Raw genomic sequence first — 16,797 nt, 5'->3', positions numbered from 1 at the left:
AAGCAATAGTGATCATATGCTACAAGTTAATAAGCCCTGCGACCTCAGTAGATCCCTGTTTGATTTGCCCAGGATTCATTCATAGATTAATCACATAATTGGCAACATTTAGAGCCCTGGAGGTTCATATCAAAATCTTCGTCCCTGGTTCAACATATCTTGCAGCAGGTTATTCAAGCTGCTTGCCATAGCCCCAGGCGCCAAAAGCTGTTTAGCAGCGGCCACCACATCTTTCATACCCATACTGACTGTCATCTCCGCTGCCCACTGCCATGGCTCAGCCTCACCACCAGGCAGTGCATTGTAATACTCCCAACCCATCACACCACCAAAATTGGGGAACTGCTCGACCAAGGCTGCAAGAACAGGACTGATCTTCTCGCGCGACACATAGCCCTGTGACCCATTGCCTGGGTTAGTCAAAAGGCCGTAAACAACCCGGCGCGGAGACCAGCCCTGCGCAACGATCGCCGCGTACATCCGAGGGTCTTCAGCAGGGCCCCATCCATTATAGAACTGCGCATTGTACCAGTCGATTTTAGAAGCCCGCGCCTGCTCGAGCTCTCGGTAGTCAAAGCCAGAGAGATTGCCAGCGCCAAGAAGTGCGGCAGCAACCGGCGCGAGCGTGATAATAAAGTCGTTACCCATATCGGCCTTGAGTCGGTCGATTAAGCGAATCACGCCTCGAAGAGACATGCTCTCTTCCACGTCGAGATCGAGTCCGTTGAGATTGTATCGGCGGAGAATTTCCAGAAGAGGTCCATAGAATAGTTCGAATTGGGCTTGGTCGCCATCAAGTCGTGTGAATGAGCCTGGGGCCGCACCACCCAACATACCCATGACCTGCAAGCCGGCCTCCTGGACCTGGGGCACTTCCGCCCATAAAGGGTCGTACTTGGGGTTGTCAGGTGGGTCATTGTTGAGTGTAATGTGACCCGGTTGATCATTTATGTGAATCGCTGCCAGAATAACATGCGTGACGCCAGTGTTGTTCTCCACAAGTGGCATCATGGGGACATATGGGCCCGCGCCTGGGATCAGGGTTTGATGATATAAGACCACTCGCCGGCGCTCCAGCGACCGGTCTGGGAGGGGTGGCATATTTAGGCAAATGAAGTTGAACTTTAGTTTCCAAATCGGGGACAAGATAACACTACGATTCTTATCCGGCAATCGTTGGATAAGAACCTTGGAAGTGAAAGTCGAGTGAAAGCTCTTTGCAAAATACAGGGCCTGATAAATTTCAATCGGCTCGGAGATAAAGAAGAATCAGGATACGCAGGTAAATGCAGCAACAGGAAAACCAAGCACCATATGATATACTTGCAAGTCCAGGTAGGTGAATGATGCCACACATCAACATCACAGCTCCAGTCCGGCTATATCATGACTAAGCGAGGATTGCCCCCGCGATTGAAATTGATATCACTATTGCCATTACTAGCTACTTCCACCTGACGTTCTGAGCCCGACGTCGGATAACTCCAATGTTATCGATCTCAGAACAGTCTCTTCCATTTCTCTAGCATCTGCTGGGGCACTAGCGAAGTCGCCGTTGGCTAGAAATATACCGATCATTCTCGAAGTGTGGATTGCCTCCTTGACACCCTCGGAAACATCCCCAATTTCCTTGTAGAACTTCTGCCAGAATAAGCGACGAAGCTGGACATGCTGGGAGTGGAAGCGCATCCCTGTTGTTGTCCGTATACCGATAATATTCTCAAGTCCCCAGAGCTGTGATGCAAACGGACCGACTTCAGCATCGCCCCAGTCAACGATGCCGGTCAAATGGCCAGTCTGTAAATCCACGTGAATGTTGTTCTCAAGGAGATCCCAGTGGTTGATCACCATGGGATAGTCATCGGTGAAGAGGGACGATAATTGGCTTTTGAGCTTGTCCAGTAGAGGCGAAAAGCTGACGGGTAGTTTGTTTGTGATGCGTCCAAGGCGGGACAGATAGTCGTTCTGGATTAAGGAGCTGTTGAATGCGAGTATTGAGACTGGACGATTATGCCACGCAGAGGCAAAAAATCTAGATTGTCATCAGCTATGAGCTTCTTTGTCAGAATATCAGGTTGATGAATGTACACGGCAAAGTCTTGTACCGTCTGGCTTAGAAGACCAAAATTCTCGGCACTATGAAGAGCGGTGCGAGCGAGAAGAAACGATTCCCCGGATATATAGTTCATTTTATATACTAGCAGAGGACCTGGTCGCCCCTTAAGATGCTGACAGTCTGGTACTACCCGTCCGTATGTCTCGCGCGCGGTTGTCATAAGGTCGAGGTCGATAGGGGACTTGGGATCGCGGAACTGGACGACAAGACTCTTTTCATCATTCACAATCTGAACAGTATAGCTCTGGGCGCCTTGCATAGATGTCGGCTTGATAGTCCCCCCGCCAGCAATGTTAGCAGCTTCGTTATCGCAGACGTCTTGGGAGATTGGACTGAACTTTTCGAAGAAACGATCGATTTGATATTTTGCTAGAGCATCCATTTTACCGAGCTGATACAAAGAGTGTGCACTTGGAATCTGGTTAATCAAAGCAATAGCTGAAGTTCGAAAGTGAAGTGAATCGAGAGTTGTGCTGAATCCTGATGCAGGGATACCCCAGTAGCCCAGGCGGACACCAACATTTACCTTTTCTAGCTTTGTTTACTAGCGTGACAGTCATTTAGCTCCTCAAAGCTCTGTTACCATCTCATTCCACTATGAACATGGGATTTAAGTTCTGAAACTCGGATCATTTGGCCTTAGTGTTTCTGGAAGGGGTCAACGTACAACTCTAGGCAACCAAGTGACAATCTAACGGAGCAGTTATCGTCAGGACTTATTAAGGTATAGTATATACTCGAAATAGAAATGCTAGGCCGATCTAGCCTGCCTCATTTATTCATAGGCGATAGAAGTACTAAGCTATTGCTATTTCCTGCTCGGATGTATACAAATTCATGGTGGGCCCGTGGCTGGGTATAACGTCATTGCCAACCACGAACACCAATCAACATGCATAAAGACAACATGACCTCCCCTTAAACACCCTCGAGCTCTCCCTTTGAACAGTCTTAACTCCAACGCCTTAGGATCGCATGTTTTAATACTGCCATCCGTTGAATAGTGACAATGGTCTCCCTACGGCGAGTCGTTGTGGCCGCCAGCTCGGCTACGATCCGGCTGACAGCCTTTGTTTTTCTAAGATGGGTATGAGCAACCGCCACTTGATTCATGTTGTAAGCATTAATTCATGCCTTTAGATCCCTGGATATCCATTCTCACCTATCATCTTCACATCTTTGGTTATTTATCTATCATCGCTCTTCTCACTAGTTAAGGATGATCAACCCTCAGAGGATCGCCCCGAGAAGGGCGGGAAGAACTCCACCAGTGAGTCCACCCTTGGAACTTTGTTATGCATCAATGATCTAAATGAAACCTCAGAGGAGCATGCTCATGAATCGGGTGCAACTGATTCCGGCGATTCCGCGCTTAAGACTCTTCTTACAGGTCTCCCTTCCAAGGGGTCGCCTATTTGGACGTGGGCCACGGCACTAATCAACATTGGTGTTGCTCTACTAGCACTTGACTTCTTGGTTCGAGGATTCCTCGTCTATCCCACCGAAGATGTGACATTCTCACGTATTGGATATGTATCGCCGACCACTGCGAATCTGGTCTTCCGAGAGCCCGATACGGCTCAATTACCTGTAGTTGTTTCCTATCAAGAAGCCTCCCAAAATACCCAGAAATGGATTCAAGAAGGCACTGTCTACAAGCTAGACAACAGCACAGATTTTACAGCTGCAGTGAAATTGAAGAATCTGAAGCCCGGAACCCACTATCGATACTCACTGTCGAACAACAAGACAGGCAATTTTGTGACAACTCCGCGTCCAGGATCCCCGGAAGCAAACAGAATGTCCTTTGTCACATCAAGCTGCTTGAAACCAAACTTCCCATACAGCATTTTATCCCATCCACTGCGAGTTCCAGGAATCGAACAAATGACCGAAGCACTCGCCAAGTTACCGGCACTTCTCAAACCAGCTTTCATGCTCTTCCTTGGCGACTTCATCTACATTGATGTACCTTTCCGATTCGGCTCCTCAATGGACCACTACCGCAGCGAATACCGACGGATCTACTCATCTCCCTCGTGGGATTTCAAATCGGATGATGGAACTGCAATTGATCTCCCCTGGATTCACACGCTAGACGACCATGAAATCGAAAACGACTGGTCAAAGGGTAACAAAACCGCTCCCTACCCAGCAGCAGCCGACCCATTCACCCACTACCATGTCAGCGGGAACCCACCAGTCCCCGCGAAATCGTTCGCTCACCCAGATGACGTAACCTATTTCTCATTCGTGAATGGCCCTGCATCATTCTTTATGGTCGATACTCGCACATATCGCTCCGAGCCATCACAGCCAAACTCAACTATACTCGGATATGCACAGCTCCAATCGCTTCTGCACTATATCTCCACACCCGAGCCACCGGGTGTCCATTGGAAGATTATCTCATCCAGTGTCCCTTTCACTAAGAACTGGCACGTCGGTAACACAGATACGTGGGGTGGTTTCCTCGACGAGCGACGCATAGTCTTCGAAGCGATGTGGCATGCTGAGCGTACTTTCGGTATAAGAATTGTTCTTCTTAGTGGTGATCGCCACGAATTCGGTGCTACACGGTTCCCGGATCCGGAGCTTGCGTTGTCATCTGATGAGCTTCAGCCCAATACTGCTGGATTGGGTCTTCATGAATTTAGCGTGGGACCTCTTAGCATGTTCTATCTTCCCATTCGGACGTATCGTCAAACGGATACGGAAGATGTAGCGGTAAAGTATGCACCAGATGGGAATAACAAGTTTGGGCTTGTCAATATTGCTGAAGAGGTGGATTCGTCGGGGCGCAGCTCAGTTCTTACTTACTCGCTCTATGTGGATGGAGAAGTTGTGTGGAAGTATCAGCTTAGTGTTCCTGTTAGACGCACTGGAGGTCGAACTCTTCCTCCTGGTCGCGTGCTTGGGGACAACTTGACTCGAGAGGGTTGGGATGTTGTTTTCAAGACGGCAATTGGAACAATAGAAGAGATAGGAAGCGTGGTGCTGAAGAAGGCGCGTGTTGCGTATGAAGAGCTTCTGGAAAGGTTGCAAAAGGCAGAAGGACTGAATTAGATACTACAAGATACCGAGCTAATTGAGCAATTTCCAATCATATCCATGAGTTGTCGTATTGTGCAGGTGATATAGAATGTACTAGGAATATTCGAACGCCGAACACCAGCCCAGATGCTAAGAAAATGGGGAAACAGTAGGTAGAAATCATGCAAGAAGATAAGCAAAACAATCTTGCCGATTACCGTCCACCTTTCCCACGTCCGCGACCTGAACCACCACCACCACCACCGCCACCCATTCCACCTAATCCGCCCATTCCACCCATTCCACCCATTAAGCCGCTCATCTGGCTCATCATACTTTGCATATCCATGCCTCCAAGATTGGGCATACCACCGCCTCCTTGGCCACCCATCATCTGCATCATCTTGCCAATGTCACCCATACCGGGCATTCCACCCATACCACCCATACCACCCATACCACCGGCACCACCCATAGCCTGCATACGCTTCTGCATAGCAGCCATTTGTTGATCCTTGTTTCCGCCCTTCATCATGTTCTGTGCACGCTGCATCTGCTTCTTCTGGCCACCAACACGCTTAGCCATACCAGCCATCATGCGGTGCTGAGAGAGGAGGTCCTCAACCTCACGGACCGAAGTACCACTACCATGAGCGATTCGGACCATACGACTAGGCTTCTCAACGAACATCTTGCCATCACTGTCCATCTCAGCTGCCGTCATGCTGTCGAAGATGTAAACCATTCGGCGCAGCTTAAGGGAGCCATCTTCATCGTCCAGACCCTGGGTCAAGTTGGAAAGACCGGGAATCATGCCAGATAATTTGGACAGAGGTCCCATCTTCATGATAGATGTGATGTTCTCACGGAAGTCGCGAATAGTGTAGATACCTTCAGCGATATGCTTGTAGGTCTCCTTAGAAGCAGCCGAGTCATTGGTGATTGCTTGCACGTGGTCAAACAGACCGGCCATATCACCCATGCCCAACAACTTTGAGACAAATGAACGAGGCTCGAATCGCTCCAAGTCCATCATGTGTTCACCCGTTCCGAGGAAGATAATAGGAGTGTTCGTAGCGGCAACAGCAGAGATGGCACCACCACCTGCAGCGTGGCCGTCCGTCTTAGTGATAATAATGGCACCAAAGTTAGCAGAAGCCTTGAAAGCCGATGATTGGGCCTCCGCGGCCTGACCAATAGTGCTGTCAAGAACCATGATAGTCTGGTTAGGAGTGACGGCCTCCTGAATTTGAATCATTTCGTTGAAAAGTTCCTCCTCCTGTCGGTGACGACCACTGGTATCAACGATAATAATATCGAATTTCTCCTTCTTGAACTGGGCTACACCCTCTGCCGCCACAACAGCCGGGTCTGTCTGAGTCAAGCTACCATAGTAGGGAATCTTGGCCTTGGTAGCATTCTGCTTCAGCTGGTCGAAAGCACCGGCACGGAAGGTATCCGCGCAAACCAACGCGGTCTTGAATCCACGCATCTGGTAGTGACGAGCAAGCTTGGTACAGGTGGTTGTTTTACCCGCACCTTGTAGACCAACAAACATGATAACATTGGAGCGGCCCTTCTTGGGGCGGAAGGAGTCCGAGTGAGGGTCAACCAATGCCACCAGCTCGTCGAAAACGGTCTTCTGAATCAGGCGCTTCTTGTTGGTGGCCGCGGGGATGGAAGCAAAGTCGACGGTCTTCTTAATCGACTTCCGGAGGTTTTGTACGAGTTTCACGTTCACATCGGCGGATAAGAGAGCAGCGCAAATCTCCTTGAGCATGTCATCAAAGGCCTAGATGAATTAGCATATAGGTTTGTCTGCGGTTGGGTGAAACACAAGACATACCTTCTCATCGAGGTTGTTGGACCTGGCCAAGTCATTGACGGCGGCATTAATGCGCCGTCCCAGATCCTGAAGGACCATTGTGGATGGATATATTCAAAATTAACTTGAAGGAGAAGTATGGCACCAGCACAGGACACAAGAGCAAGTTGTGGAGGGGCGAGAAGCGGAAAGGCCAAGGAGGCAATGCGGAGAACCAATCGGGGCTCGGGAGGGTTTCACCGCCCAAAAAAAAGTTGCTCGGTAGAGAAACTCACTCTGCTCTTTCGATCTTCACTTCACTTTCAATTGTGATTATTCCTCCAATCAAAATGGTTGGCTCTTATTCAAAGAAGCGCAAAGTTGCGGATGGCATGAAGGGCAAGACTGCCCGCCCCAAGAAGTTCCGCAAGCAAGTCTCGTATCACAGTTCGGACGACGAGGAAGAAGACACCAACTTCGCAGCTGTCAACCTTGCCGATTCCGACGAAGAGTATGATGGAGGCGTTCCTGTGTCCAATACAGCCTTCGAGCGTGCAATGAAGAAAACAAAGACCGAATCTACACCTGCATCGGAGCCCAAACCCACCGCCAAAAAAGTTTCCAAGAAAGTTTCCAGTGACGACGAAGACAACGAAGAGCATGATGACGATGAAAACGATGCCTCCGGCTCTGAGCTTGAAGATGATGAGTACCTTTCCGACGCCTCCATGGATGCTGGTGAAAATGGCGAAAGACGTCGAGCCGTCCCCAAGCGCAACGATCCTACCGCCTTCTCAACCTCGATCTCCAAAATTTTGGCTACCAAACTTACGTCTGCTGCCCGAGCCGACCCAGTCCTGTCTCGAAGCAGGGCTGCCGCCGATAAATCTAACGATTTCGCCAACGAGAAGCTCGACAATGCTGCGCGAGCTAAGATGCGCGCAGAGAAGAAGGAAGAGCTGGACCGTGGCCGTGTCCGTGATGTGATGGGTATTGAAAGAGGTCTTGCTGGCCCTGTGGCCGAGGACGAGAAGCGACTGCGCAAGATGGCGCAACGTGGTGTTGTGAAACTGTTCAACGCTGTCCGAGCTGCCCAAGTCCGGGGTGAGGACGCCGCCAAGGAAGAACGCAAGAAGGGAACAGTTGGTATGGGAGAGCGGGAGAAGGCTACCAACGAGGTCAGCAAGCAAGGATTCCTTGAGCTCATCAATGGAAAGAAGGGAAAGCCTTTGAACATCGAGGAGGCTTAAAATGCGAAAAGTCCTATGATTCCCCATGGCATGTTTCTGGCGTTGGGCGATTTGTATTTTATTTTATGCTTGACATTGTAAACCCATCTTCTTATGGTCTTGTTTTAGAAATAGTACAGGAGATTTTTCATTCGGTATCTTGTCCGGCTTGACGCGACACAAATGCAAATAATACAATACAGGGTCCATTATATGGGTATGGACTGTCCCTCATCTGTTTCCCAAATCTTGAAGATCTACTTCAAGGTTAAACCCTTCCCAATTATTGTTTTCTTCCCAGCGGTCTTATTTCGATTCGAAATCGCTGGCCTGTAGATTCCGTGTCATGGTCGGCAACTTAACCACCATGCCTTCCATATCCTTGGTCACCAAGACCTGGCAACCTAACCGAGAGGTCTCGGTCAGGCCAAATGCCAGGTCCAGCATGTCATTCTCATCATCTGAGGGCTCCTCCATCTTGTCGAACATGTCCGGGTCCTCCACGATTACATGGCAAGTAGAGCAAGCACATGAGCCACCGCAAGCACCTAGGGGACATTAAGAGTTAGTGAACTTGAATAGCTATTATATTGGAGTTTCAAGAGTTTCGACATACCCTCCATCTCGAGGTCGTTCGCCTGCGCGATATCCAGCAGGTTGTCCCCCTCGGCGACCTGCAAATCAACCCGGGTACCGTCCTTTTCAACGAAAGTGATGTTGATCCTAGGATACCGTCAGTACTGCCAATATATGGCCATGCGCAATCTGTAGGCAACTTACTCCTCGCCGGGCTTCGGAGCATGGATGTGACCGTGAGCGGCTTGCGCCGAGGCAGAGAAAGAGCGCTGAGCCGATTTCAACCCTTGCGAAGACAGCTGAAGGCCCTTCTCTGTGCCCAAACCCCACTGGTTCACGTTGACGGTTCCTCCGATTCTCCGCGGGATTGTTGAGCTGACGTATCTCCGCGATTGAGTCAGGCATGCCTCGCCGGCAGCCTTAGGCAATACTCGGCGCAATTGTTGGTTGAATCCTTGCCAGAGGGCCATTGCGATTATAAAAAAGCCTTTTAAGAAAAAATAGAAATGAAAGGAAGAGGTGGAAATTAAGAATCGCGAGGGAAAACAGAACCGGGGCGGAGGAGACGATCGTCCAATGGCCGCGGAGGGAAAAAAAAGACTGACAAAGCCTAAAGGCGGCGTCTCGGACATCTCTCGCTGCTACTTTCTCCGACCCTTTTATCCCCGACCACCCCTCCACATCCAATCATGGCCTCTCGCGAAGGGATTAATCCCTTGCGGCCGTACTATATCCCTCAGTCGGGACTGTCGCCCGCTACGAATGCGACTAAAGAGGTGCCGGCGCCGTCGCCCTCGTCCGCTCAGGTGTTTGGGAGCTCCGCGCGCGACCTCATCCCGGATATCGACTACTCAGATTATCTCGACTCCTCGCCCTCGGTGTCAGATTGGTGCCGAGAAGCCATAAACAACTCTCTCATCCGCTATGCCCAGGTCTTGATTGCACAACCCCTCGATGTTGCAAAGACGATTCTGCAGGTGTATGTCGTATCTGATAACGCAGAGGAGGACCGGAGGTCGACTCCGGGACCTGGAAGCAGCACATACGACTCGGTAAGGAGATCATGTCCTGTAAACAGAGAAAGACGTACAGCTGACAAAACTATTAACAGGAGTCAGACTCATCTGATGATGAGAGTTCCTATTTCACTGCCGCCGCCCCTGCCACACCTAGCCCGAGCACACCGCGATCCCGAAAGGCCCGGCAACGCATCACAGACCGCAGTGGCTATATTCGTGCAGACGGTACCTCGTCAACGTCCAAACATGCCTTGACTATTAAAAATCCGACATCCTTAATGGATGTGCTTTCTCAACTCTGGACTACTAATGGGCCGAGCTCCCCCTGGAAGTCGTCCAACGCCACATTCATCTATTCATTGCTCCTCCCCTCTTTGAATACCTTCATCCGCAGCCTTCTTTCTGCGATCATCGGCTTTCCAGAGGAGGACATTGCCTCGTCCATGACTGCCGATATTTTGACAGCACCCTCGCCTCTTGCCACGCTCGTGCTGTCATTCGTTTCCTCATCGCTCTCTGCGCTCATTCTCTCTCCCATCGATACTGCTCGCACCCTTTTGATGCTGACTCCTGCAACACATGGTCCACGCTCCCTGATCCGGGCCATCCGTCAGCTTCCTACTCCCAACTCTACTATCCCACCCCACCTCGTCCCGATCACCGTTCTCCACTCCAGTCTCCCCAACTTTATTACCACCTCGACCCCTCTCATCCTAAAATCATACCTATCTATTGATCCTCTTCTCAACCCATCAATGTGGAGCCTTTTTACTTTCCTGGGCTCCGGTCTCGAACTTGCGGTGAAATTTCCTCTTGAGACTGTTCTGCGCCGCGCCCAGATCGCTACCTACACCTCTATCAGTCTGCGCCAAAAGTCCTCCGGTGGTAGCATCAATGCGGCATCTATTGATGCTGCTGATGTCGAGACTATTGTTCCTACTCCCCGCACTTACCGCGGTATCATAGGTACGATGTGGCACATCGTCCACGAAGAAGGTGTCAGCACCTCTCCTTCTGATGCTGAGCGTGCTCGTACTGTTCTCGGTAAGCCCGTGTCCCAGAAAGAGGTCCAGAAGCGGCAGCAGGGCCAGGGTATCCAGGGCCTCTACCGCGGCTGGCGGATGGGTATGTGGGGCATCGCTGGTATGTGGGGCGCCAATGTCCTCGGCGGATTGGCTGGTGGTTACGAAGAAGAAGTTACCATGCGAGGCGGTCATGGACGCTCCAGCGGTGGTCGATTCTAGTTGAACTCGGTATCCCCAAATGGGTACCTCTCACTGGTAAATTGGATATTCGGTCTTTGCTGAAGACCCATATTTCTTGGGCCTTTACCAACAAGAGAAACTCTGACAAGGTTCATGTGTCTCGAGAAAAGGATAGCACTTGCTTTGTGTTAACTAGAGATATGAATCTCGATTCACGCTCCTCATGTCTTTTATCTTGACTCTCCCCTCCTCCCTCTGTTCGCATCTTATACCCCAGGGAATGGATCCAGGGGGCAGGCGAACGGCGCTTTTGATTCTACGCCCTGTATAAAACTCCTCACTACATAGTTCCCAATAATATTCACTCTTTGGATTGGAAAACAGCCCTGATTCAAGCCTATAAAAGTTGACTATATGTATATCTGCCTGCTCTGGGATCAATTTCCTGGGAATGAACCTTGGAACGGATTCGTGCAATGTTAAAATTTTACTCGTGTTTCCTGGCGAAGAAAGAAAAACAGGCAAAAAAGACAATATTAACTCCAAAATCAAAGCTGAGTAGAGATGCGACATGAGGACACAACTTACTGTCTACTTTGGTCTAGTGAAACTCGTAGTGAGACCTCAAAAGACTGCGGAGTTGACGGGGCCAAGCTTTGATGGTTCATGGCGTATAGTGGGTCCAGGGTGGGGATCTAAAGAGATACGGTAAACATACCTTTTCCAGTCCTCAAGCTCTATGTCTGCCTTGTTACCACTTATCTCAAGGTCTGAATACATGATACAAGCTCTAGAAGGACTGTGAAATAATACAATTGTAAGTTTAACAAGCCAATGCTTGCTTGTTCTGATTCGAAATGAAATGAGGAACAGATCTCTCAAAGTACTATGGTAGACATTTAAGAGCAGCTCCAGCGTAAATAAATTCATCAAACGCTCTGAAGCAATCATGCATGACGCGTAATCATTTAACAGTCAATTAGATGGACCTTTGTCGACTTTCTTATCTTAGCGCTGCAGTTTCCCCGCAGCCGAGTCAGGCCACACGACTGTTGCAACGGCGTAGAGAACCTCACATATCTCAAAAATTTCTCATCTTTCTCTCATGATTGGCGTTTCCATCGATATTGACTTTGCATAGAATCTGTCTATTCAAAATTGCATTTCACTTCGCACAGCCGCTCAATGGCTTCTGGTAGCCCAACATCGTCAATATTCGGAGACAATGATGAGAGCCAGGAAGATTCTTTACCTCTGATCTCCATAAATGAGACAAAAATAAAGCTGCCTGACACCCGACCACCATCAAGTAAATTTCAGGTACTTGTTCTGGCTAGTGGGTTTGGGACGTAAGTTTCTCACTAGGTGGACAATTAGGTTCGAGGCTAACGGCTTCTTAGACTGCAGCTCGTATTTGCTCTCTTGGCCTCATATGGATCTGTAAGGCAGTCCTCCAGTTAAAGTTTGTCAGCTAACAGTAATACTCAGGCACAGCTACTGTCCGTTGGGGTCAGCCAAGCCGCAACGGGATTGATCTGGCTGGCCGGACCGCTTGCAGGGACTTTCGTTCAGCCTTTGATCGGTATAATAAGTGACAAACTCGGTCATCCGAAGATTATTGTCATTACCGGTGTCATTGGTCTCATCGTATCACTTTTAGGGCTTGGGTGGGCGCCAGATCTGAAAAAGCAAAGAAGTGAACTAGCTAGGGCTTTGGTGGTCTTGTTTATATACACGCTAAACATTGCCGTGCAGCCAGTTCAGCTTGGACTACGGATCCTAATCATAGAAGCTTGTCGTCCGGAACAGCAGACTGTGGCGTCTGCTTGGGTGGTGCGCATGATCGGAATGGGAAATATTCTTGCGCAGTTGGCTGGATCGGTAGATACGACGAAATTGCGGCCGTTCACGACGGGGATGCACTTTAAGGATTTGTGTCTCCTGACATCGATTGGTCTTATTATTACTGCAGTTGGTCTGGGTCTGTTTGTTAGGATTGGAAGGACTCCTGAATCTCGGTCCGAGAAACTGAATAATCAGCAAAAAGGGTCCATCAGGCTGTGGAAGGCTATGCGAACTATTTCTCCAGGTATAGTAAGCGTTTGGAAGGTTCAGGCGCTTTCTTGGATGGGGTGGTTCCAATTTCTCTACTACGTTACTATGTGAGTGATCCCCTTTTTTCCCTACTAAGGGTACCGTTTGTTCTAAGTAGATGATTTAGGTATATTGATTATCTTTGTAAGACTCGCATAACAAATATTTGAACGCTAGTGCTTCCACTAACTCTAAAATAATAGCATTTCATGACCTCCTGCAGCATGCAACAATAACAAACGAGGAACAACAACGGTCCATCAAAACGGAGTCTTTGCAAGTCGGATCCAGAGCAATGCTTCTAAACGCCTGCGTATCGTTCGTTTCAAGCATGTTACTTCCCTGGCTATTCAAAGACAATGAGCGGTCAAATATGTCAGAAATAAAGTCCAGCAAATATAGAACGCTATCAAAAATCTGGATGATATCCCAGGCACTGTTCGGAGCAGGCATGATATGCACTTTATGGGTATCATCAGTCATGGGCGCAACATTTCTTATCGCCATTCTCGGCTTTAGTTGGTGCTGCACCGCCTGGATCCCCTTTACACTGGTGAGTACGAAAGTCTCACAGGAATCGACAAACGCCTTGCGTCCGCACAGTCCGGGTCTTATAATGAGTTTGCACAATGTGTCTATTGCGGCACCGCAAATTCTGGCCAGTTTGATTTCAGCGTTGATATTCTGGGCTTCTCGTGATGGGGACAATCAAGCTAGATATGTACTTGCTGTAGGGGGGATGTTTGGACTGGGTGCAGCGTGGCTGGCAAGGAGCTTAGATATTGAGATGGAGTTGCATTAGTTGTTTTTAGCTGGAGTTTTCATGACTGAGGCTCCCTATGATCTGGCCCAAAACCATAACGCGGTGCCAACAGTGAGCGTGAGGAATCCTCTCACAACATCCATCAGGAAGAATCCAAATCTCAGCCTAGGCTCTTCTCTTCTTGACGCTCTTCCATCCTAGCCCCCAACTAACTACAAAAGCCGCCGTCGCAGTCCCAGCAACCATGTAGAAAACATGCTGAACAGCATTATTATAAGCCATAATCACACCGTCTAGACTAGAATGTGGTATCACAGATCGAATTCCCGATACACCAGCCGAAGTTACTTCCGCAAAGGAAACGTCTGGTGCGTATATGGGTAGAAGGTTTGCAAGACCGGCATTGAAGACTGTGCTGGCGAAGGAGAGCCACAGTGCGCCACCGAAGGTCTGGCAGAAATAGAGAAAAGCCACACTGACAGCGATTTTGGAGGGAGGGACATTGTTCTGGACTGCTATGAGGGGCTAGTTGGTTCGAAGGTGTTAGTACTGTTTGCCAACCAATCGACCTTGGTACAGAGTAACTATACCATTTGAAGAGCACAACCGCGCCCAACCCCCGCGATTATTTGATACCCGATCCATGTACCAATGCTTGTATGTGGAGTAAATTGACTCATCAATCCAGATCCAAGGGCGGAAAGGACTGTTCCCGTAACTGCTGAGGGCAGGTAATAACCCAAACGGGTGACTTTGAATACATCAGTTGCCCACTCATGAGGTAGAATAACAGAATGTTGAAACGTACCTGCTAAGCCAGATAAGAAACCAGAGGCCATTTGAGCAATGATACCCGGTAGCATATACACGCCACTAAACATCGGCAATTCGCCTCGCACTCCTTGGAAGTATATAGCCAGGTAGTAAGAAGTGACCAGGCTATTCGCATAAAGGAAGAACATAGTCAACGAAGAAGAACAGATGACCCGCTGCTTAATCATTTTCAAGGGGATCATCGCCGCGTCTCCCTTCTTGTATTCCCAAGTTAGGAATAATGCCAGATTGCCGGCCGATCCGCAGAATAGAGCGATTACCATCGTACTATTCCAAGGATATGTTGCCCCGCCCCATTCCAGAGCGAGAAGGAACATAACGAGGGTCGGAGAGAGGAGGAGAAAGCCAATAGTGTCGAGATCAGAAAAGAGAGAGGCGAAATGGATATCCGATTGCTGCTCAGGTCTGTTAAGACTGTGTTCGGGAATTGAAATGAAAAGAAGAGCAAGCACTGCCAGCCCGCCGATGGGGAGATTGATGTAGAAGCCTAGTCTGGTTCTTAGTATGTAGACTGTTTTTGGGGGTGGGAACGCCACGGACACCATCTCCAGGTTGCATATTCCGTCAATACACCTCCAATTAATGGCGAGCCCACCACGCCTATCTGACCACCTACAGAGCTTAGAATCAAAGTGAGCAAGTAACTGAAGGGGAACATACATGATCCCACAATGCCAAAGTACACTGCGTTTAAAAAGGTTAGTGAGATTCGGAACGATTCGGAACCAGGATGTAAGCCAGAACATAACATACGAGCTCTTTTTTCAAGAGGTACAGAGGCGGACAATATTGTGGCTGCACCGTTCAAGACGCCAGAACTCCCCATTCCAGCAATTGCTCTCCCTACAATGAGCATATTGGACGAGGTCGAAACACCACATACCAACGAGCCAAGCTCGAAAAGGGCGATGAAGGCAATGTACGTATACTATAATGCTATTAGTTCATGAAGTAGTGGGCAGGCTTATAGCAGCTAACCTTGACATTGAATCGTGTATATAACTTGCCTGACATAGGCTGGAGAGTACAGCTTGGAGATAGTTAGTAGTCTTCGACACTGAAGGAGACATAGGAGGATAATTCATTTGCCTTGTTAATAAGTACGCGCTTCCGTACCAACCGACACCGGCAGTAGAGTGAAAGTCGCTCGTGATTTTAGGGGTTGCCTGGTTTTAAACCGTGAGTCCATATCAAATACTCGATTGAGACGTGATTCACGCACCGTAGCGATAATGGACATATCGAGCATGATAAGTAAAGCAACACCAATGACCGCAAGTATAACCAGTGTCAATTCTACTCCAGTGATATATTGGACTTCATCTTCATCTTCATTACCCACGTCAGGGTTGCTCAGGCTGCTGCTGTCATTGGGCTGTGAGCTTCTCGCTTCTCTCGAGACATTTGTCTCCCTCATCATGATTGAAGCGGGCCTAGAATTCATTTCGCGTGTTTGTCTCTCGGTATGCGGTGTCTTAAGGCAACGATCGCAACGATGGAAGTAAAAGGTTGCTTTGCCGACTGATAGCGGGGTTTGAGTAGAGGGTTTTGAGCTTGACTGGAGCCTAGAAATGAAAGTGCAGGAGATAGAATGGGTGTAGACAAGCGGTCATAGCACATATTAAAGTGTTACCTGATTAGTGCAATTTGTCGGGCTTTAGCTTACAAATGGCTGGTCATTTCCTTTCATCCTTTGCACCGTGTTCCCATAATAATATAGTACCCCCCATGTCGAGTCCAAAGTAATTTTAGCCCCTTTATCTTTCCACTCGATAACTCCCCTCAATGTACGCTGGATGCACCGCCTTAGTTGATAAGGTGTATAGTATCCACCAATTCGGGCTCTTTGATGTATCTAACATATTTCCGGCTTGGCAAAAGCTTGGTTGGGACCCGGCGAATTGCGATGGTGCCCTTTTAAACCTTCCGACCAAGCTAGTGCCTATGAATGTCGACGTGGCGGAGCTTCGTACGACGCTTAAGAGTCTCACAAGAAATATTCAACCGCTAAGGCGTCGTTGTATTAGATTTAGATGATATTATTATCGCCCAGTGGCAGCTAGCGCCTTACAAAAGAAATTTCCAGAAGATGGCTAATTTTGCTGCTGTAGATCAGGCCAGAAA

The 16,797-nt window shown here is 48.9% G+C and overlaps 8 protein-coding genes across 8 annotated transcripts; 3 read left to right on the top strand and 5 right to left on the bottom strand.

Annotated features, from left to right (window-relative positions):
- Positions 1 to 129: 129 nt before the first annotated feature.
- On the bottom strand, positions 130 to 1,101 carry N7503_011208 (putative class III chitinase; the record flags this gene model as incomplete). Its single annotated transcript, XM_057070754.1, has 1 exon — positions 130 to 1,101. One exon carries the CDS (start codon positions 1,099 to 1,101, stop codon positions 130 to 132), a length of 972 nt encoding a protein of 323 aa, XP_056917365.1.
- A 339-nt stretch (positions 1,102 to 1,440) lies between these two features.
- On the bottom strand, positions 1,441 to 2,498 carry N7503_011207 (Protein kinase-like protein; the record flags this gene model as incomplete). The annotated part of the gene is made up of 2 exons (XM_057070753.1): positions 1,441 to 2,032; positions 2,089 to 2,498. The coding sequence occupies 2 exons, from the start codon at positions 2,496 to 2,498 to the stop codon at positions 1,441 to 1,443; spliced, it is 1,002 nt and encodes a 333-aa protein (XP_056917364.1).
- Positions 2,499 to 3,125: 627 nt separating this feature from the next.
- On the top strand, positions 3,126 to 5,182 carry N7503_011206 (alkaline phosphatase family protein; the record flags this gene model as incomplete). The annotated part of the gene is made up of 3 exons (XM_057070752.1): positions 3,126 to 3,203; positions 3,257 to 3,386; positions 3,441 to 5,182. The coding sequence occupies 3 exons, from the start codon at positions 3,126 to 3,128 to the stop codon at positions 5,180 to 5,182; spliced, it is 1,950 nt and encodes a 649-aa protein (XP_056917363.1).
- Positions 5,183 to 5,363: 181 nt separating this feature from the next.
- N7503_011205 (RNA-binding signal recognition particle subunit SRP54) lies at positions 5,364 to 7,073 on the bottom strand (the record flags this gene model as incomplete). The annotated part of the gene is made up of 2 exons (XM_057070751.1): positions 5,364 to 6,941; positions 6,996 to 7,073. 2 exons carry the CDS (start codon positions 7,071 to 7,073, stop codon positions 5,364 to 5,366), a joined length of 1,656 nt encoding a protein of 551 aa, XP_056917362.1.
- A 230-nt stretch (positions 7,074 to 7,303) lies between these two features.
- Positions 7,304 to 8,203, top strand: N7503_011204 (rRNA-processing protein RRP15; the record flags this gene model as incomplete). The annotated part of the gene is made up of 1 exon (XM_057070750.1): positions 7,304 to 8,203. One exon carries the CDS (start codon positions 7,304 to 7,306, stop codon positions 8,201 to 8,203), a length of 900 nt encoding a protein of 299 aa, XP_056917361.1.
- Positions 8,204 to 8,488: 285 nt separating this feature from the next.
- N7503_011203 (ferredoxin family 2Fe-2S iron-sulfur cluster binding protein) lies at positions 8,489 to 9,228 on the bottom strand (the record flags this gene model as incomplete). Its single annotated transcript, XM_057070749.1, has 3 exons — positions 8,489 to 8,730; positions 8,799 to 8,905; positions 8,963 to 9,228. The coding sequence occupies 3 exons, from the start codon at positions 9,226 to 9,228 to the stop codon at positions 8,489 to 8,491; spliced, it is 615 nt and encodes a 204-aa protein (XP_056917360.1).
- Positions 9,229 to 9,447: 219 nt separating this feature from the next.
- N7503_011202 (mitofusin complex protein UGO1) lies at positions 9,448 to 11,021 on the top strand (the record flags this gene model as incomplete). Its single annotated transcript, XM_057070748.1, has 2 exons — positions 9,448 to 9,810; positions 9,870 to 11,021. 2 exons carry the CDS (start codon positions 9,448 to 9,450, stop codon positions 11,019 to 11,021), a joined length of 1,515 nt encoding a protein of 504 aa, XP_056917359.1.
- A 2,983-nt stretch (positions 11,022 to 14,004) lies between these two features.
- Positions 14,005 to 16,117, bottom strand: N7503_011201 (MFS general substrate transporter; the record flags this gene model as incomplete). The annotated part of the gene is made up of 8 exons (XM_057070747.1): positions 14,005 to 14,351; positions 14,648 to 15,160; positions 15,214 to 15,285; positions 15,334 to 15,357; positions 15,427 to 15,601; positions 15,652 to 15,703; positions 15,790 to 15,839; positions 15,896 to 16,117. The coding sequence occupies 8 exons, from the start codon at positions 16,115 to 16,117 to the stop codon at positions 14,005 to 14,007; spliced, it is 1,455 nt and encodes a 484-aa protein (XP_056917358.1).
- Positions 16,118 to 16,797: the final 680 nt, after the last annotated feature.

Source organism: Penicillium pulvis, assembly GCF_028828015.1.
Source record: "Penicillium pulvis strain IBT 33274 chromosome Unknown scaffold_8_segment0_segment0, whole genome shotgun sequence".
Lineage (NCBI taxonomy): Eukaryota > Fungi > Ascomycota > Eurotiomycetes > Eurotiales > Aspergillaceae > Penicillium > Penicillium pulvis.
The sequence above is the reverse complement of the archived record's forward strand: the minus strand, read 5'-3'. Positions and strand labels throughout refer to the sequence as shown.